Genomic DNA, 21,269 nt, shown 5'->3' on the forward strand with positions numbered 1-21,269 from the left:
TACATGCAGCTAGCCCAGGAATACTGAGACAGGCAGGCCGCCATATGACGTAACAACACCTGCAGGCTCCCCGTCTCTTTCTAGGAGAGCGGCTTAAGTTCAAAGGATCTACCGGTGACTGGACATGTGCATCTCAACATTTAACTTAGAACAGATAATGGCATTACACAAAACATAAAGCGATCGGCAACATGAACTACAAACACTAGACTGGAAAATAACAAAACTTTACTCTATAATTGGTGGCTGGTCACCCTGTCACTATAAAATATTTCCGTCGCGACAAGAGAGAGTTTGCTCTGGTTTGTTCACCTTTTTGCAAATGTTCCCGTCTTACCACCCCTACCCTATTTTCCCCTCTCCTCTCCATTTCCATCATGTTTTTCCAATGTCAAGGTCATGCTAAACTGGTCGTTGACCCGAGAAACATAACTCTTTGTTTCGTGTAAGTCCTTGTTATTTCACAAGGCTTTAAGTGCTTTAACACTTATGTCTAAACTATGATTGATGATATTGAGATTTTTGTATGAGTCAAAAACAATAAGATTTTTTATTTTTTTAAATTAACATGAAATGAATATGACAGAGGTAGAAAGAAACAGAATCTGAAGAATAATTCGAAAAAGAAAAGAGAAAGACAAGAGAGAGAGAGGTTTCTGTGTGGACGAAACCCTTGATAGCGACAGAAAGCAAGAACACAGCCAGCAGATTAATCATAAGAGCTGAAAACAAAGGAAGAGAAATGGTGCAAAAAAAACCACAAGCACGGAGTAAAGAAGTGAGACATAAAGGTAACACAATCGTTCCAAAAATAAGAAACTCGAGAATTAAAATGCTTGGCATTTTGTAGCGAAACTCGATACCCGATTAAATATATTTTGCGATGCAAAAACAATGTCAAGGTGCCTGTGAACGTTCGATAATGTTAGCCATGAGGTCGGTGCAAAAGCACACACACACACACATACACACATACACACACACACACACACACACACATACACACACACACACACACACACATACGCGCGCCAACGCGCTTGCGAGCTTCAGGCAATGAATTGGAAAACCTTTCCACTCTAGTTATTAATCAGTCATGATTTCCAGACACAGACTTTAGCAAATATGATTATATTACATTCCACGTCATAGGAAATCAAGTGCTTTGATGTCAAATGTGTTTTTTTGCCCCTTCTGGAACTCTTTTCGTAATTCTGTTGCCAAGGTTTTTTGATACGTGATATTTACCGTTGAGATTGGCTATCACAATTTGCGTAAGGAGATATTGAATGTTACAAAAACCAGTCATAAAATAATAAAGCGAGGCCACTCATTTGTATAACAGAATCGGTTTGTACTTGTGTGTTATATAGTTATTTTGCAGCTAATAAATGGTTAAGACTGTCTGTCTGCTTAACTATTTGGCTGCTTTTTGACTCACATGCGAAGCAAAAGTGAGTCTATGTACTCACCCGAGTCGTCCGTCCGTCCGTCCCGGCGTCCGTCCGTCCGTCCGTCCGGAAAACTTTAACGTTGGATATTTCTTGGACACTATTCAGTCTATCAGTACCAAATTTGCCAAGATGGTGTATGATGACAAGGCCCCAAAAAACATACATAGCATCTTGACCTTGCTTCAAGGTCAAGGTCGCAGGGGCCATAAATGTTGTCTAAAAAACCTCACCTATGTATGATATATAGGGCAAAGTAAGCCCCATCTTTTGATACCAGTTTGGTTTACCTTGCTTCAAGGTCAAGGTCACAGGAGCTCTTCAAAGTTGGATTGTATACATATTTTGAAGTGACCTTGACCCTGAACTATGGAAGATAACTGTTTCAAACTTAAAAATTATGTGGGGCACATGTTATGCTTTCATCATGAGACACATTTGGTCACATATGATCAAGGTCAAGGTCACTTTGACCCTTATGAAATGTGACCAAAATAAGGTAGTGAACCACTAAAAGTGACCATATCTCATGGTAGAAAGAGCCAATAAGCACCATTGTACTTCCTATGTCTTGAATTAACAGCTTTGTGTTGCATGACCTTGGATGACCTTGACCTTGGGTCAAGGTCACATGTATTTTGGTAGGAAAAATGTGTAAAGCAGTTCTTAGTGTATGATGTCATTGCTAGGTTTAGCTGAAGGTCAAGGTCATGTAAAGGTCAAGGTCAAGCATGTGAGTCGTATGGGCTTTGCCCTTCTTGTTGTGTCTTTCTAATACCCTGTCTATCTGTTTCTTGTCCTGTCTGTTTGTCCGTCCATTTTTCAGCTCACCTGTTCTGTTTGTTAAACCTAAACCTCCTCCCTGTGTGCGTGTGTGTGTGTGTGTGTGTGTGTGTGTGTGTTAAACACACAATATCTTTAACGCTTACCCAATGGCATGTGGATGATTTGCCTTCCACGCTTGTGCTCCAGTGCAGTGTGTGTCAGAACTTAGTTCCGCTGTTATATGTCCTTCGTTCTGTTTTCGATGATAGACTTTTTGTAACTGTGGATGCAAAAGCAGTCTTTAAATATGCAAGTCTTTTTGTAAAGGATCCGCCAATATTTATAGTTATAAGCATTAGATTGAGTTTAGATCCAGTTATTTACTTTGCACATAATTACTAAGTAGTTACGTATACCATTTAGTATTTACCATTTCATGGTTATAAAAAATCCAAGTGAGGATATACGGTGCACCAAGATATACCCAATGTCAAATTGTACAGAAATAAACCACCCAGTCCCGTTACCGTAATATATTTAGTGGTGGATTTTATTGTTTGATGAGTTTGAAAGTTAAATGGTGACATTACAAACGTTGAAGACGATTAATGCCGTGCCAGTTAGAGCCAAGTGGTAGTCATGTAACGTTCCCTCTCACCTCAGTCAGAAGATATTTGAAAATAAAGGAACCTGTCCTGTATGTCATTTTTTCTAACTTAAAGGCACAATCGTTCCCGTGAAAATAGTTTGGCTCACCTTCTTCTATCTGGCCAGGTTAAAACACGGGATAAAACCATCCTTCCATTTGGTCACATACCAAAAATGAACAGACTGGGTGCTCTCTGTGCTCAGTGAGAGGACATGTAAAACCAAAGTTGATGAATTATTTTTGTAAAACCCACTAGTAGTTAGTTATTTTTAAAGTAATTAATTCATCCAAAAAAAAACTGCCCACAGTATGCATTCAGGGTGTAGATTGTTGGTGTGTGGCCAGGTCAGTGGAGGGGTGGTCTTGTCCCACGTAAAAGCCCGGCCGGCTAACGTGCTATTATCTCCTTCATGAACCATGTGCGATAAAAACGTTGCTGATGCTAGTCCTCTGTGTGTGTGGTTGCAGACGAAGCCTACATGAAGCTGGCGCTGGAGACGCTGGAGGAGCTGGACTGGTGCATGGAGCAGCTGGAGACCGTCCAGACCCACCGCTCCGTGTCCGACATGGCCTCCAGCAAGGTACGTCACTCCTCTGCCCTGCCTTTCTCTTGCTCTAGCCTTCAGACCTTCACGGAACTAGTCTTAAACATGGAGACTCGTCTCTTCAAGGCTGGCGTACTTAAGACCTTCACAACACTAGTCTTTAGCATGGAGAATCGTCTGCCCTGCTTCCTCTTGCTCTAGGATGCTGACGTCCTCTAGACTAGTCTTAAGCATGGAGACTCGCCTGCCCTGCCTCCCTCTTTCTCTAGCAGGCTGGCGTCCTCTAGACCTTCACAACTCTAGTCTTAAGAATGGAGACTTGTCTAGCTTGACTTTTTCCTGTCTTCCACTTGCTCTAACAGGCTGGCGTAGTCTTAAACATGGAGACTCGTCTCTTCAAGGCTGGCGTACTTAAGACCTTCACAACACTAGTCTTTAGCATGGAGAATCGTCTGCCCTGCCTTCCTCTTGCTCTAGGATGCTGACGTCCTCTAGACTAGTCTTAAGCATGGAGACTCGCCTGCCCTGCCTCCCTCTTGCTCTAGCAGGCTGGCGTCCTCTAGACCTTCACAACTCTAGTCTTAAGAATGGAGACTTGTCTAGCTTGACTTTTTCCTGTCTTCCACTTGCTCTAACAGGCTGGCGTAAGCTAGACCTTCACAACACTAGTCTTATGCATGGATACTCGTCTAGCGTGCCTTCCTCTTGCTCTAGCAGGCTGGTGTCCTTTAGACCTGAACAAGACTAGTCTTAAGCATGAAGACTCGTCTACCGTGTTTTCCTCTTGCTCTAGCAGTCTCGCGTACTATAGACCTTTACAACACCAGTCTTAGAGACTCGTCTATCATGTTTTCGTCTTGCTCTAGCAGGCTGGCGTCCTCTAAAACTTCACAACTCTAATCTTAAGCATGGAAACTCGTCTAGCGTGCGTTTCTCTTGCTCTAGCAGGCTGGCGTCCTCTAGACCTTCACAACTCTAATCTTAAGCATGGAAACTCGTCTAGCGTGCGTTTCTCTTGCTCTAGCAGGCTGGCGTACTCTAGACCTTCACGACACTAGTCTTAGAGACTCGTCTATCATGTCTTCGTCTTGCTCTAGCAGGCTGGCGTCCTCTTGACCTTCACAATTCTAATCGTAAGCATGGAAGCTCGTCTAACTTGCCTTCCTCTTACAGGTTCGCGTCCTCTAGACCATCAGAAAAGTAGTCTAAATTAAAGGCCAACATCGGCGCGCGGCAGATGTAGCTCTAGTTTTCCCGTGCTGGCAACTCAAAATGTAGCTCTGTGGCCTTCTGCTATAACAAACAAGTCTTCGTCTCCCGGAAACGGATGTTCGGCTTTAAGCATGGAGACTACCATGTAAACTGAGAAAGAAAACATACTTGCATCGGTCCCGGATAGCCTGAGCAATATACGTTATGGGGACGATAAAAAGAAAAAAGAAATCAACCAACCAACATTGGATCCGAGGAAAGCGACTGTCTTTCCCGACAGAGAAAAATGGACCCCGAGAAAAAAATGTCCTTGAGAGGTCAGCGTGCCCTTTGTCGTTGTTGGTTTCTTTGGCTCTCCAGGAATGAACAGGATCTATAAGCAATCCTTGTTGTGTATATCCAGTCAATAGTTTTGTGAAAGTTATGAATCCACTGAGTAAGTGAGTGTGTGTGTGAGTGAGTGAATTAGTGCCTTAGTTCAACTGTTTGCTTGCTCGCATGAACATGTCACGTATTTGTCTGGCTTTGATTTCAGGTGTGCAAGGTACCTTTATAAGGCATCCGTCCTTCACTTCTCCGTTTGTTCCTTCCTTCTTTCGTTTCTTCGTTTGTTCCTTCCTTATTTCCTTCCTTCGTTGATTGGTTCTCTTCTTTGTTTCAGATGTTTGATTGTTTTGGTTTACAGATCGCATTATTTACGATTTCGTTCTGTTGGTTAAAAATTCTTGTTTTGCTTGTTCGGCTGTCGAAACAAAATATGGTTTGGATGCGCTTTGGCAAATTTAGAAAGGTTTCATTGGAGAGTGTCAACCGCTTTGATCTGCCTGAGCCAAAGGATGACCAAGATCAGATTATTTCCCTGTTGTCAAGTAAGTCTATCCCCAAGGCGATTCGATTCGTAAGGTGAAACTCATTCTCTTTTAACGTTATCCGTAACCTTGGCGATTCGATATTGAAGAGTAGGTTTTTCTTCCTGCTGTGTTCACATTGCCTTTGGCGATTTGGCCTTGAGAAATACATGAGTCTTTTTTTGTACAAACGAGTAAAGTACGTGTGGGAGTGTTTCATTCTGAATGCCGATTGTAATGCCCTGATTTGTATCCGATTGGTTGTGCAGACCTTTCTCAATGCAGCTTTGCTTGTAGTAAGATAAAGTTCTGTTGTTTTATGTTGGTTTAAACACAACTTGATTCAGTTTTACATCTTGACATACATACAGTCTCTAACATTCAGGATCGCTACTCAAGCATGCTTATATATGTTCTTCAATGTGCATCTGTCCTGGGGCGATTAGAAGTACGAAGACGTTCCCTTTATCTTGGTGTCTGTATAATAATGGTCATAGCTCCGGGTGATGCCTAGCTGTAACTACCAGGACATGAGCATTGGACTCTAACGTTCTCCTCCAGTGATGGTCAAACGCCAAGGCGAAGGTTACATGAGGGCAAGCGCGAGTCCAGGAACTCCTCATGGGCTTGTCATAGGGGTTTTATGTAGGTGAATCAGTATTAGTATCCCCGTCAGGAAAATAGGGAGTGTCTTTTCTTTTCGATGGAGCCTTCTGGGAGGATGAGGTGAAATCTAGAGATGCCATTCTGAGCTTATTGTGACCTTGAGGATTGAGGGCGTTTGAGCCAAGGGCATCGCTCGGAGCATTGTCTATTCACACCCACATATGTAGGCATAAGTGGATTATTCACACCTAAAGATGCCATTATGTGCTCATGTTGACCTTGTGGATTGAAGGCGTTGAGTCAAGGTCAACGCTCGGAGCGTTGTCTACTCACACCCACATACGTAGGCGTACGTACATTTTTCATACCTACAAACAGCACTGTTGCTGATTGCCAGAAGGCAACTGCCGCAATGATATGTCCTTCTTAGCTATTTCTGTAGTTTGTAAGTGTCGCCTGGCCTTCCTCTTCCTTCAAGCACTTTTTCAACAAGGAATTGTCACAGTAAGGAATACAAGAGTGTATGTTGTGGTCTTTGGCTCGCGGGGAAAATTGCCCTTTCTCCCGAATGGTCTTTTTTCAGTTATCTCTTCCTTCGCCTCCACAAGTACTGACAAACCTTGCTTCTATACGTATGTCCAATTCAGTGGGTGTCTCTTGGGCTGTTTCACCAGATGTCGACCACTATTAATGTTTTGTTTCGTTTTCTGTTTTGACTTCCTGAGATGCTGTTCAATAAAGAATGATTGAGTTGTAGTTGATCTTTAGCTGGACAAGGGTCAAGGTACTATGGGGAAACTGAAGCTCTGTAGAGATTATAGTTTAATTATATCATCATTTCCTCGATCTTTGAGTCGTTTCTTATTAACCTTGAACGGTTGAAAACGACGTTAAACACCAAATAAAGAAAGAAAGTCGTTTCTTATAACAGAAGTGTTTATGGTGTGGTAAATTGATTTCTCAGTTCTGTAGTTAAGAAATTCAAACTATAGAGTTATGAAATGAATAAGTCATGCACGTTCACAAACATACCTGCACATACACAAACTTTACATTTTGTTTTCGTTTGATCGTCGTCGTTTCTGCAACTTCTGCAACGCGTCTTCTAGTTTGTTCTTGCTACTTGGTTTGGTTTCTTTTCAGGTGAATTTTGTTTATTTTGTTTTTAAAGATGTTCTGTATGTTTGTAGGTGGGTTTTTTCTTCTTTTCTCACGTGTTTCAACCTTGCTGGATTAAAATCAGCATCGCCGTTTCCAAATACAGCAGGAAAGAATGAGCCTTGGGTATCCTTCTTCTACCCAGCCCCTCCCCTCCACCCATGCAAGCTGTAAATATGGAAAGTTTACCAATAAAGAGTTCCCACTGGGCTCCATGTGGCCTTCTGTCAGCAGGAATGCGGTCACGCCTAATTTCTGTACTTGGCCCACTTCTAGTCCACACTTTTGTCTTTTCCTTTTCCTTTTCCTCAACTGGGTTTGTTCTGGTTCTGTCGACAGATGCAGCCAGAACCTTAAAGCGTCAAAAAATATAAAGATACTATAAGACAAATGCCAAACACATGATGATGAGCTTTTGTAGTTAAACATTTCCATGAAGGGGAGGGCGATGCGCGGAGAACGCCACAGAAAAGTTGTTAAACATGGCAAACAATCACATTTTTCTGTTCCCTGCCCAGCATGACTCGACTTCGTTGTTATCTGCTGCGGCTGCTTCCTTTCTAGTTTCCGTGTACTTTTACAGTTTTAATTTGTTGAAAGGAAACCCAAAAAATATCAATGGAATTCAAATGCTTTCCAGAATGTTCCTTTTTAGATAATAATTATGCGTGTAAAGAATGTTACTTTTTGTTTTTGTTTTTTTGTTAATGTTAAAAAGAAGTAAGCAATAGCATTTAGAATTTCTCTGAGGATGTTCTACTTTGATTCATCAACGCACAAAGCTAAATCTTTCGAGAAGTTTTTCACCATAGGAAGGAGCTGAAATCCATAAACATTCACTTCTTAATTAAAATGAGTGATCTGGTCCGATCGTGTTCCGTGCAAATATTTTCAAACAATTCCTTTCAGTGAAAGTGTTTGAACAAAAAGCACTTGAGGCATTCTTCCAATCAAGCGCACTATCACAAAGTTAAAACAAATTCACAATCGACACCAAGAAAAGAGCAAGTGATTGACACATACTTTGAATAGTGTGAGTGTGTCAAATAAGACTTGTATTGCGTATGTGTTCATCGATTCCTGTGTTGTGTATGAACATTTAGACTGAAATATTGTTTTGCCTCTTTCTCTCAGTTTGTCTGTCTCTCTCTCTCAGTTTGTCTCTCTCTCTCTCTCTCTCTCTCTCTCTCTCTCTCTCTCTCTCTCTCTCTCTCTCTCTCTCTCTCTCTCTCGTTTGCCAATCTTTGCAGTAGGGCCTACTATTAATAATATTATCGCCATTCCATGCTTGTTTTCATGTTTATGTATCAAAACTTGGCTGAATCTTTCAATATTTTGCCCCACTGATTTGCGTGTGTATGTTTCATGCATTATTTGTTACTTCCTTATATATTTCAATCTCATGCGAAAATGTCATATGCTTGAACAAAATGTAAAAATCAATTCATTGTTAGTACAATAAAACATCCATCCATTCGTTCATCTCTCTCTCTCTCTCTCTCTCTCTCTCTCTCTCTCTCTCTCTCTCTCTCTCTCTCTCTCTCTCTCTCTCTCTCTCTCTCTCTCTCTCTCTCTCTCTCTCTCTCTCTCTCTCTCTCTCTCTCTCTCTCTCTCTCTCTCTCTCTCTCTCTATCTCTTTGTGCATAGTTTGTGCTCGATAAATTTGATTATTCTGGCTTTCTTCTGATCTTTTTTACTTCTAACATAATAAAACAGTAATGATGGATTTTTGTTTCTGATTGCAGTTTAAGAGAATGCTGAACCGAGAGTTGAGCCACTTCGCCGAGTCCAGTAAATCCGGCAATCAGATAGCAGAGTACATATGTAGCACCTATTTAGGTGAGTACACGCTGGTACATGTATTGTCTAGCATAATTGTTCGACCGCTTTCTTTGTCTATCCGTGCGTGTGTCTGTCGCACGTGTATCATCGTCTGTCCGTCTCTTTGTTTCGACTGTGCTTCTATCATTTTGGTTTGTTCTTGATGTTAATTGTCTGTTACAGATTTGCGTATCTTTGTCATGATCAGTCTGTCTGCCACTCTATCTGTGTGTCTGTCTGTCTGTCTGTCTGTCTATCTGTTTCTCTCTCTCTCTCTCTCTCTCTCTCTCTCTCTCTCTCTCTCTCTCTCTCTCTCTCTCTCTCTCTCTCTCTCTCTCTCTCTCTCTCTGTGCGTTGTTTGGGTTGGTTGAACACGCAGTTAAATGTGCATTAATCAAAAGGTACAAGCACACACACACACACACACACACACACACACACACACACACACACACACACACACCCACATACACACACACACACCCACCCACATACACTCACACACACTCACATACACACACGCACCGTCGCACGCACACACACACACACACACACACACACACACACTCACACACACACACACACACACACACACTCACACACACACCACAAATACACTAATATCTGCCGTGTCCATGGTAACACATTAAAGCGCTCCACTTGAAGACCGGAACCCAGTCGGATGTAACCTCTCCGGAGACTCGGTCGGAGCTGGATCTCTCTGCGAGAGACCCCCTTGCTGAAACTACTGAATTACTTGATATGTTGAGTAGGTGATGGATTCCCTTGCATCTGTGTCGAGCGCCTTTAACCTTGTCTGCTATCACACAGGTTCTTTAAATGTAAAAATGCCTATGCAGATATTGTCGTGCTCATGGACATGGCGTCTACTTAATAGCCAACAGTATTGATGAATTATACAAATCAAACCATGAATTTGTGAACTTAATGGAAAGTTCCATTGACAAGACGAAAAACGTAACAGAACCTCGACTCTATGATGTTTGAAGAGGAAGAGCAATAATGTCCAACATGATACATTTTCTGCTTTTACATTTAGTCAAGTTTTGACTAAATGTTTTAACATTGAGGGGGAATCGAGACGAGGGTCGTGGTGTTTGTGTGTGTGTCTCTGTGCGCGTGTGTGTGTAGAGCGATTCAGAGTAAACTACTGGACCGATCTTTATGAAATTTTACATGAGAGTTCCTGGGTATGATATCCCCAGACGTTTTTTTCATTTTTTTCGATAAATGTCTTTTGTGATGTCATATCCGGCTTTTTGTAAAAGTTGAGGCACTGTCACACCCTCAATTTTCAATCAAATTGATTGAAATGTTGGCCATGCTATCTTCGACGAAGGCCGGACTTCGGTATTGCATTTCAGCATGGAAGCTAACAAATTAATTAATGACTTTGGTCATTAAAAATCTGAAAATTGTAATTAAAATTATTATTTTATAAAATGATCCAAAATTACTTTTATTTTATTCTTCATCATGTTCTGATTCAAAAAACATATAAATATGTTATATTCGGATTAAAAACAAGCTCTGAAAATTAAAAATATAAAAATTATGATTAAAATTAAATTTCCGAAATCGTTTTAAAAACTATTTTCATCTTACTTCTTGTCGGTTCCTGATTCCAAAAACATTAGATATGATATGTTTGGATTAAAAACACGCTCAGAAAGTTAAAACGAAGAGAGGTACAGTAAAGCGTGCTATGAAGCACAGCGCAACCGCTACCGCGCCAAACAGGCTCGTCACTTTCACTGCCTTTTGCACTAGCGGCGGACTACGTACGTTCAGTTTCATTCTGTGAGTTCCACAGCTTGACTAAATGTAGTAATTTCGCTGTACGTGACTTGTTTCTTAGTTCGGGAAGGGAAAAGGTCGTCGACGTTACATAAGGACATTTAACAAGGTACGATTTATACGTCACATTTAAAAGTTCTGCCAGTATTACCCATGTGACCTGGGGCTCGATAAACGGATCAAAATATATGCAAGTTTTACACCCTATGAGGTTCGTGGGTAGTTTGCCATTACTGGCGCTTAGGTTGTGAAAGACAGCAGTCAAGGTTAAATCGCGCGATGGTTCAGACAGTACTGTTGTTACTTTCAATTTTCTTTGAAGAGGACTGGCAATTGTTCAAAGACATTGTTGTTGTTGTTTTATAAGCGGATGCTGGCATGAGTTTAGAATGAATCTGTCAGCCCGTCTGGCAGTTCTTGTTTCTTGGATTCGTTCTCTACATCAGTTTTTGTTGTTGTTTTTAAGCCTGGAGGACTCCTGCACAGCGTGTCCTTGCCAGAAAGTAATGCTGCTTTTTTTATCTTTTTTTTTTTTTACCTTTTTTTTTTTTTTACCTTTTATTAAAGTGTTGACGTTCCTTATTGCGTTTGTTTGTTGGGTTTTCTTCCATAGTTTGTTACGGATTTTGTTGTCAAGAATCTAGCAACAGGCATGCTTTGCCGGTGTGGGGGTTCAATGCCACGAAGTGCCATGCAATGTTTGTTGATCGATGATTTGCACGTATGTTGATGTACGGTTGGTCTGTGTATGAATTTTACTTAAAAGATAAATGCTAGGCGTTTGATTAAAGAGGAGTTCAAATTGGTCTGTTTCTTAGTTGGGCGGTATATTTTATGCTCACTCTGGCTTTGCCGTGAACTGATAAAACAGCAGACATGGGGAAGATTTCAAATCCAACATTTAAAGATAAAGGCCATGGTCTAAATAGGGTTTTGAAGGTCAGTGTTTTCCCTTTGTAAGTGACTGCAGCAAAATACGCCTTGTAATTCGAAGACTTTAGATATGTAGCTTCTTCCAACCGAAGCGTTAGAACCCTCGTTGGAAATGATAGTAGACATTGACTGACGACGTATCTCACGCTGTTATGATCGTTTAAAGCAATTTTCGTCGTTGACAAAACTGAGCCAAAGTTCCAAGCTCGGTAGGCCTGAATGTACCGAAGAAGTAAAGGATTTGTCAGTTAAGGTACCATAACAGTGTTTTTCTGAATGATTGAGTATAGTATCTAAGGGGTTAAAAAGAAAGACATTATAAGCAACCGCATGTTTATACAAATAATTGAAGAAAATAGCCTAGTTTCGCACACGAACAGAAATCTTTCACAACAGAAATACAGTACATTGCAGATGTCACAGATTTTTAAAATCTGACAGGAAATTCTGATCTTATAAGACTTCTTTCCGCCAGTTACTCGAGACTATGACGTCAAAGCGTCAAGCAAAAACTACGGCACACATCTTCAGATTGTGTCGCACATGGTATTATCTGTTTCTCTTCTGTTCAAATTTTCCTTATCTTTTATAATACTGCAATGGAAAACGTTCAACAGCCCCCCCCCCTACCTACCCACCTTATCCCTCGCCCTTAATACCTCATGAAATTTGATAATTAAGAAAGGGGATCCTAAAAATGTGGTAAATGTACAGACGCTCTGAACAGAAAATCTGCAAAAAGCCAGGCCTTAAAAGGTGGACAGTGATTGGAGGGTCTTGGGGCGGGGATGTAGCTCAGTCGGTAGCGCGCTGGATTTGTATCCAGTTGGCCGCTCTCAGCGTCAGTTCGTCCCCACGTTCGGCGAGAGATTTATTTCTCAGAGTCAACTTTGTGTGCAGACTCTCCTCGGTGTCCGAACACCCCCCCGTGTGTACACGCAAGCACAAGACCAAGTGCGCACGAAAAAGATCCTGTAATCCATGTCCGAGTTCGGTGGGTTATAGAAACACGAAAATACCCAGCATGCTTCCCCCGAAAGCGGCGTATGGCTGCCTAAATGGCGGGGTAAAAACGGTCATACACGTAAAATTCCACTCGTGCAAAAAACACGAGTGTACGTGGGAGTTTCAGCCCACGAACGCAGAAGAAGAAGAACAGGTGGAAAGTGATTGGAGGGTCTTGGAAGGGGTCTGGTACTGTACACTAGAGCATGTCTGGGAGCGCGTTGAAAGTCTTTTGATAGACAAATATAGATTCAGCGATGATGCTCTCAGTGATTAGAACACTATAATTATGAATGTTGAATGTGTGTTTAAAAAGAGAGGAAAATGTGATTCTGCACCGTCTGTCATACATTTTTAGCAAGATCTTGAGAACTGACTTTATGACTGTTTGCAAAATAGAATGAAAACGAGACAATGAAAAGCGGGAGATTGGAAAGTATTTCATGCTCTTGTGAAATTATAGTTTTCATGCAATGAGGATGGTTGTAGTTGTAATACTTGTATACACTGAACTTTCAACTAAGATGTCTTTGTTCGAAAAGAAAACCCGTATTTTGTTAACATGCCTGTCTTCTTTTTTCACTTTTTTAAATTTACTGTTCTTATACATATTTGATTTTCATGATCTCAGCTCCCACGAAAATGCCGTGCATGCTGCTAATGAATATGGCCAGAGGAGTGTCCTTCGAGGGTAATCGTAGCGGTCACAGTTCTCCCATTGAAGGAATGTCAGTGGACGGTATGCCGTTTAGACGTTGATGGTTTGTTTTAGCATTTATTTACTTGTTTGTTTGTTTCATTTGTTTCAAGTTTGACAGAGAACCGTTGTTCATAAATCGTAATTCGTTGCTCGCATGCGGCTTATTCTTGAGGAGGGGGAGGTTGGTAAAACAATAGTTCCTGTTGAGTTTGAATTCATTATTTTGTTCTTTGTTTTTATTTCTGTTTCACGGACGGTTTTTGAGTTTTAATTTCCCTTGGACCATTTAAGACAATTCCAGCAGAGCGATTGTCCTTTCTGGGGAACAAGAAGGACAGGAAATGGAACATATGGCACACCTACACATCGATCAGTTTTGAGTGCTCTTCATTAAAACAAAGTTGATGCGAACACGCACGCACCACTGAGCGCACACACCCTCAGACACGAACGCGTACGTACGTACACACACACACACACACACACACACACACACACACACACACACACACACATATCACACCACACCACACCACACCACACCACACCACACCAACACATGTGGGAGAAGTGAATCGTGCAGCATATTCTGTCCCCTCTGCGTCAGCTGGGATCAGAAGTCACAGTATCACATGCACAGTGAGACGCTTGATTAACTTCACACATAATCAAGAGTGTGTTCATGTGCTGAGAAGTTAAAGTGAACCACGGGGAGGTCAAGGTTAACTCCGAGTCTTCAAGGTCGTGGTCATATGCGAGGCTAACAAAATGCAATACACTGTTTAAATGCGGCACAGTTTGGTTGTTGTTTTTTTAAAGTTTTTTGGGTGTGTGTTTTTTATGGTGGGGGGTCGAGGAATAGTGCATTTCAACAGGAACGTGTGGTTTTGCAGTGACACGTCTGGTTGTCTGGATGTTTCTCTAAAAAGTCTGCATTTGACGTGTCGTCTTCAAGCGGTTGTATCCGCACCACCGTTTCACAGGCTAGACCTACCCTTGCGTTCCGATAATTCTTTATAAGATATTCTAACGTTGGCAGTAATCTTTTTATGCAGATTTAGCACACGAAGTCGGTGCAGGCATTAAAAACTTAAGCACATTGAAAGTCAGCTGAGACAGAATAAGAGTTGTTAATTGCTGCCCGGGCATTCATTGAGACGCCACAGCGCGATTCATCAACCACTAGGCTCCATACACCTGCTGTTGTAGGGTTACAAAGCTTGGTAGTAAACGTTTGGGTGTTGCACTTTAAATGCACGTCCTTCAAACAATGGCTGTCAGTTTAAATGCCACAGATGTACCTGGCGTTTCCGGCCACTGCTGGCCCTGTGCGAAGGAAAATATTGCTTTACAAAACTGAGATGACATTGTTAGAGAGATTTTTTGATTAGTGCTTTTGTGAACAAGAAACAATTAATTAGTGGCTCTATCCCATCCCCCCCCCCCCCCCTTTCCCCGTCGCGATATAACCTTGAACGGTTGAAAACGACGTTAAACACCAAATAAAGAAAGAAAGTTAGAGAGAGAGAGAGTGTGTGTTTATGAGTGTGTCTATAGGGCCACCCTTCAACCAACCCCCTTCCCCAGAAATGCCCCTCCAACCCCTCATTCAACCTTTTCGCCCCCGCCATGATCTGGCCATCCTTTCCTGTCCAGAAAGTATTGGACAATCCTTGCAGCAAGTTGTGTAGTGCTGACCGGACAGCAAATCTCTACAGTCACTTCAGAATGTTTACCTGTGACGGCTTCGTTCGTTAGAACCCATTGCCTGTCTGCTGCACAGGTAGTATGCTTTACAGAGCGTAAAGATATCAGTTTTTGTCGGGTCATTTCCAAACCGTCTAGACTTTTACTGGGTTCAAGTCTGCGTAGCTACCGTTTGAGTAGTCTTCTCTGCAAACGTTTGCACTCCGACACAAAATAAGTCGTACCTTGGAAGCAGTTTAAGGCAATTGAGATTTTGGCTCTCCAGTCTTGTCGGAAATTAGCAGCTTATATTCTTGTTTGTTAAACCCCGCAGACAACTTGGTTTTTCATGCTGTTAAACCTTGGGACGTCATTCATGGCCGATTAACGCTCCTCCCTTGGCAAAGGCAAAGGCAGACAGACATCGTGCGAAGTGACCAGAAAACTCCAGTCGTGTCTGATTTGCCTTGTAACAGCCTTGTTGGGGAGAATGACCAACTGCTCTTCAACGTCAAGTCCAGTGTCAGCATGACGCAAGGTTATCCGTTGTCACTTCAAAATGGGTGTATGCGGCTTAGTTGACATCGCGTGGGCGGATATGAGGTGTGTGTAGAGTTCAACGTCATGGTACAAAGTCTAGTCTGTTGGTGTTCAACGTCATGGTACAAAGTCTAGTCGGTTGGTGTTCAACGTCATGGTACAAAGTCTAGTCTGTTGGTGTTCAACGTCATGGTACAAAGTCTAGTCGGTTGGTGTTCAACGTCATGGTACAAAGTCTGGTCGGTTGGTGTTCAACGTCATGGTACAAAGTCTAGTCTGTTGGTGTTCAACGTCATGGTACAAAGTCTAGTCTGTTGGTGTTCAACGTCATGGTACAAAGTCTAGTCTGTTGGTGTTCAACGTCATGGTACACAGTCTAGTCTGTTGGTGTTCAACGTCATGGTACAAAGTCTAGTCTGTTGGTGTTCAACGTCATGGTACAAAGTCTAGCCTGTTGGTGTAGGACACGAAGCACGTGAGGTAGCAAGTCTTATATAAACCGAATAAAGTTTTGTTTAAAATGAAGTCATTGTTAACCGTCAGTGTGAAGAGTGACTGGCAGGCTGGCTTGATCGACCTCACTCGGTGTAATATGGCGTCTTTATCGGCAGCTTCCGGTCGTGTTGCGAGTGACTGGAATGCATTTACCCAGGGTCAGTTACCTGAACAGGACACCGGAACTTCCTTTTCTTTCACCTGTCATGTCTGGCCAGCATGACGACACGCAACTTGTAATTAAAACGCCGTTTAAGTCACTATACTGATGTGAAAAACTTGGATTATTAAGCGTACTCATGAACCTAATGTAAGCTTTTACTCCCGACGTTTACATCCAAATTTAAGACATCGTGATCCCCCGAAATCGGCGTATGCTGCCTGAATGGCGGGGTAAAAAGTTAAACGGTCATACACATACAAATCCACTCGTGCAAAAGCATACGTGAACGTGGGAGTTTCAGCCAATAAATGAAGAAGAAGACTTGACACCGTGCCAGCTAGTTTTAGCTGCCTTGTCTCTCTACCTTGTTGATGTTGGAAACAAAAAGTATTATTGCACTCTTCACATAAAGGTATTCGTTGGAAAAGGAAAAGGAGGCAGGGAAGAAAGACTGCTTACATAACTAGAAAAAGATTATGTGTCCCATGATTATCTTGTATTCAAACTTTGCGGAGGCACTGCCAGTGACAGGACGGAAACAATTTAAATGTGCATCCATTTCTTTGAACATTAGATACTGTATTTGGGACCAGGACCTTGACATTGACATGCATAGCAAGGGGAAAAAACCAGGCATGAGTTGCAGTAAACAAAGACAAGAACTAGTGTCCTCCCGTCGCAGTCCCAATTTAGCCATTTTGAACAATTGATAGAGGAAGCCGAGCTAGTGCAGTCTTTGTGCACTTTCCGCCTCCACTTCTTTTCCACCTTCAAGGCTTCAATTCAACGTCTTCTCAACTTTTCGCTTTTTCTTTGTTCCATCTGTGTGGTCATTGATCTGCACACATACAATTTTAATTCCTCAAAAGATCTTCCAAAGATAGGGTTGCATTTGCCAAGACCGTGGAGCGGAAGCCACGTGACCCGTTGATCAGGCGGCGCGCGCAGGTCCGTGATGGTCGGTGGCAAGTTAGATGCCGACACGAGAATCCTCTGCACGTTGTTTAGATTCCGACACGAGAATCCTCTGCACGTTGTCTTGTGTGTCTGGCACTGCCTTTTCTGTACTCTTGCATTACTTCTTTGGGGTGCGCAGGCACTTATCATCTTTTGTACCCAAAGAGTGTTTTCTTTCAGTTCGTCTTTTTTATGTTTCGTTGTGTGCTTCTTCGAATGAAGAAATTCTCACAGGCGTATTGTTAGACTGACCCGCGGACGTTGTAAATCTTGAGTTTGCTGATGCTTTTCATTCCAATGACATTCCAATCAATCAATCAATATGAGGCTTATATCGCGCGTATTCCGTGGGTACAGTTCTAAGCGCATGGATTTTTTTTTGGGGGGTATGCAATTTATATCGCGCACATATTCAAGGCGCAGGGATTTATTTATGCCGTGTGAGATGGAATATTTTTACACAATATATCACGCATTCACATCGGCCAGCAGATCGCAGCCATTTCAGCGCATATCCTACTTTTCACGGCCTATTATTCCAAGTCACACGGATATTTTGGTGGACATTTTTATCTATGCCTATACAATTTTGCCACCGTCGCGATATAACCTTGAACGGTTGAAAACGACGTTAAACACCAAATAAAGAAAGAAAGAATACAATTTTGCCAGGAAAGACCCTTTTGTCAATCGTGGGATCTTTAACGTGCACACCCCAATGTAGTGTACACGAAGGGACCTCGGTTTTTCGTCTCATCCGAAAGACTAGCACTTGAACCCACCACCTAGGTTAGGAAAGGGGGGAGAAAATTGCTAACGCCCTGACCCAGGGTCGAACTCGCAACCTCTCGCTTCCGAGCGCAAGTGCGTTACCACTCGGCCACCGAGTCCTTTGATCTCTTGTCCCAGTTTGATCTTTTCTTACTTTTTTTCTGTTTTTCTTTCTTTATTTCTTTCTTGAAACGATTGTCTACAGGACGCACATAAGAAAAAGTTTACTCTTTTAAGCCGCAACCCCTTTCGTTTTTAACCAATCTTTCCACTTACTCAAGCCTCTTTCCTGTTTTTCCTGTCCTTTTTGACGTATGAAAGAGTGTTTTCAAAAAGAAAAAAAAATGGTGTTTGAAAAACTTCTCAGTGCAGATTATGTCTCAAGTTCTGAACTCGTCCAAGTTGCATGCTGACACATTCCGTAGAACTTCTCCTTCGGCTAAAGAAATAGTGCGTGTTTGTTTGTGAGACAAAGACAAGGACAGAGATAGCATTATTCAATCAGCATGTCAGGAGAAAATTAATCGTTTTGTCGCAATTGTGTTGATATATCGTAGTTTGCCACTGGCTCCTCTAGTTCCTGAAGTGTGTCTTCAGTTCTGACATTTCGTTTTACTGGAAGAAAGCATATTTCTTCTGGCAATCACGAACTGTTGAGAAGGCAACAATTTTCACCATGTTCATGATGGTTTCAGCTGTGTGTGTCTGTGTCTGTTTTTGTGTGGGTATTTCTTTCAAAAATGTTGTATCTTGGCAATCATAAATGAAATAAAATTCAACAAATAATGTTGGTTGTATTAGTCAAGGGTGTCATTACTATTGTCATCATCGTGTACGGTTCCAATCCGTTCAGAAACAAACTGTTGTCATGGCACAGGCAAGGACTACTACTAAAGGTTAGTAGTAGTCCTTGGGCACAGGCTAACAATGCACTTACTTCAGACAGGCAATAACATGACAAATGAATGACAAATCTGAGTCTTCTTTTGCATGGTTGCTACGATGGGTGCGAAAACTCTCGCAGAGCGTAACGTCTGTATGCATACAGTTCAGGCTTTGATAGGGATGACGTGAAAAGTAGGTTGTCGCTGTCGAGTATAGGTTGTTTTCCCCAGCATGTATAGGGGATGGAGGTGTGTGTGTTTTGTGGGGGTTGAAGGCGGTGCGTTCACCTAAAACTGTCACACTGGGGGAAGAGTGGGAACGGCCTGAGACTTTGAGGACATTCCCAGCTCTACTTCATTCAACTTACACACGGAAATAATCGCATTTTGGAGATAATTCAAAATTTCACCTAGTAAAATGTCTGTCGCCGTTTTAGGAAGGGGTGAAGGAGAAGGTTGGGGAGGGGAAGATTCGCTGCGTACCGTTTCTGCTTCCTGTTGAATGTAGTCACAAATTAGCAGGTGGAGTTTTGGGGTTTTTCCTGTCATTAAATGAACTGTTTGTATACGAGTGTTGTTAAAAAAGCAAAACCTCATTGTAAGTGTACACCTGCCGCTATGTCAAGAGGTACATGTACCGATGATCACAACTGACTAGTATTATATATATGAGAACAAATAAATACCGCTGCGTCAGTCGCCGGTTGTTTTGTCTGCAAAATGACACCGGTATCATCAGTACTGGTTGTTAAGCCGTGTCTTCAATTCACACACAGTTTTCAGTCGTGATACACGTCACTTGACTGCATGGACCTCATATTTTCTTGGAAGGAAGTTCCGGTGTCCTTGTTGGATATCTGGCCTGGGGTCAGTTCGGTCAAGCGAGCCATTACAGGACAGGCGTTGCGTGGTACATGTACGGCTTACCAGTAGACGGGCATAAATGGTGACGGAAAGCAACGTGAACAGTCCTCTCTGCATCGCTACGTTGACTTGACTTGAGCTCAGTCTTGTACGCGTCACGTGATCATAGCACATCTTGGCAAGCTTTTTAGATATAGAAACATTCATGACGGGTCATTCTTCTTCTTCTTCAGGGTTCCAGAATTGCCAGTCTGGTGACGTGTGAGCTCGTTTGCCCATTTGGGTTCCCCAAGCTTCACTCCGCTTTCGTTGAGTAGGCATGCTGGGTATTTTCGTGTTTCCATAACCCACCGAACTCCGACATGGATTACAGGATCTTTTCCGTGCGCACTTGGTCTTGTGCTTGCGTGTACACACGAAGGAGGTTAAGTCACTAGCAGGTCTGCACGTAAGTTGACCTGGGAGATCGGAAAAATATCCACTCTTAACCCACCAGGCGGCAGTGACCGGGATTCGAACTCACGACCTCCCGATTAGGAGGCCGACGTCTTACCACCACGCCACTGCGCCCGTCGACGGGTCATTCTTGTTTGTATGGCACTAAATTTAAATAATGACTTTTCTTTCTTTCTTTTTTTTCAATTTCTTTTTTTCTTTTCTTTCAGTTTCTTTTTTTCTTTTCTTTCTTTTCTTTTTCTTTTCTTTCTTTCTTTTTCTTTTTATCTTTTTTGCTTTTCTTCTTCCTTTCTTTCATTCTTTCTTCCGTCCATTCATCAGTCCCTCCTCTTTTATTTTTCTTTCTTTCTTTCTTTCTTTCTTTTCATTTCTTTCTTCCCATGCTCCTTTCCTTTATTTATTTATTAGTTGTTGTAAAACAATGTTAGCGTGTCGGTGTCAACAATTCCTTTCACAACCCACAGTGTACACACCTTCAAATCATCGGCATACCCTACGTCTCTGTGGATTACCTTCACTCTCTTCAGACATACTCTCACAGCGGTTAGGGGGAGCCTTCCTACTCTGGCACCGTTTCCAGGTTGAGTCTTGCGGGGCTTGGAATGCACGGGTACCACTGGCACTGAGCGAAAACTTGGAGGGTGGGCGTATTTTTTCTCCTCGTAACATGCTGGGGAGAGAGTATTTTGGGATCTTTTGCGGTTTCCCCCGTCAGTTTTGCCCTCCTTGTTCTATGCAGGCAAATCCAAGTATGAGGGAGAGTAATTGCGTTAGCTTCCTTGCTTGTTTGTTGTTTTCGGTGGTGATGTTGGTGGGAAGGGCGTGTGTGTGTGTGTGTGTGTGTGTGTGTGTGGATATGAGTGTGTGGATATCTGTGTGTGTCTGTGCCTGTGTCTGTGTGTGCGCGACCACGGAAACGGATGACTTTTTAAATTAATTACA

The 21,269-nt window shown here is 42.3% G+C and overlaps 1 protein-coding gene across 4 annotated transcripts in view; it reads left to right on the plus strand.

The window, feature by feature from the left end:
- LOC138967260 (3',5'-cyclic-AMP phosphodiesterase 4C-like) overlaps positions 1 to 21,269 on the plus strand; it is a 248,808-nt gene that overhangs the window by 159,810 nt on the left and 67,729 nt on the right. For 3 of the 4 annotated variants that reach the window (XM_070339784.1, XM_070339782.1, XM_070339786.1), the window contains 4 exons: positions 3,334 to 3,446; positions 8,980 to 9,073; positions 9,708 to 9,824; positions 13,443 to 13,550. In XM_070339784.1, the coding sequence (XP_070195885.1) occupies positions 3,334 to 3,446; positions 8,980 to 9,073; positions 9,708 to 9,824; positions 13,443 to 13,550 (432 nt within the window). The remainder of the gene's footprint in view (positions 1 to 3,333; positions 3,447 to 8,979; positions 9,074 to 9,707; positions 9,825 to 13,442; positions 13,551 to 21,269) is intronic. The other variant, XM_070339785.1, reaches the window with a different exon arrangement.

This window comes from Littorina saxatilis, linkage group LG5, assembly GCF_037325665.1.
Source record: "Littorina saxatilis isolate snail1 linkage group LG5, US_GU_Lsax_2.0, whole genome shotgun sequence".
NCBI lineage: Eukaryota > Metazoa > Mollusca > Gastropoda > Littorinimorpha > Littorinidae > Littorina > Littorina saxatilis.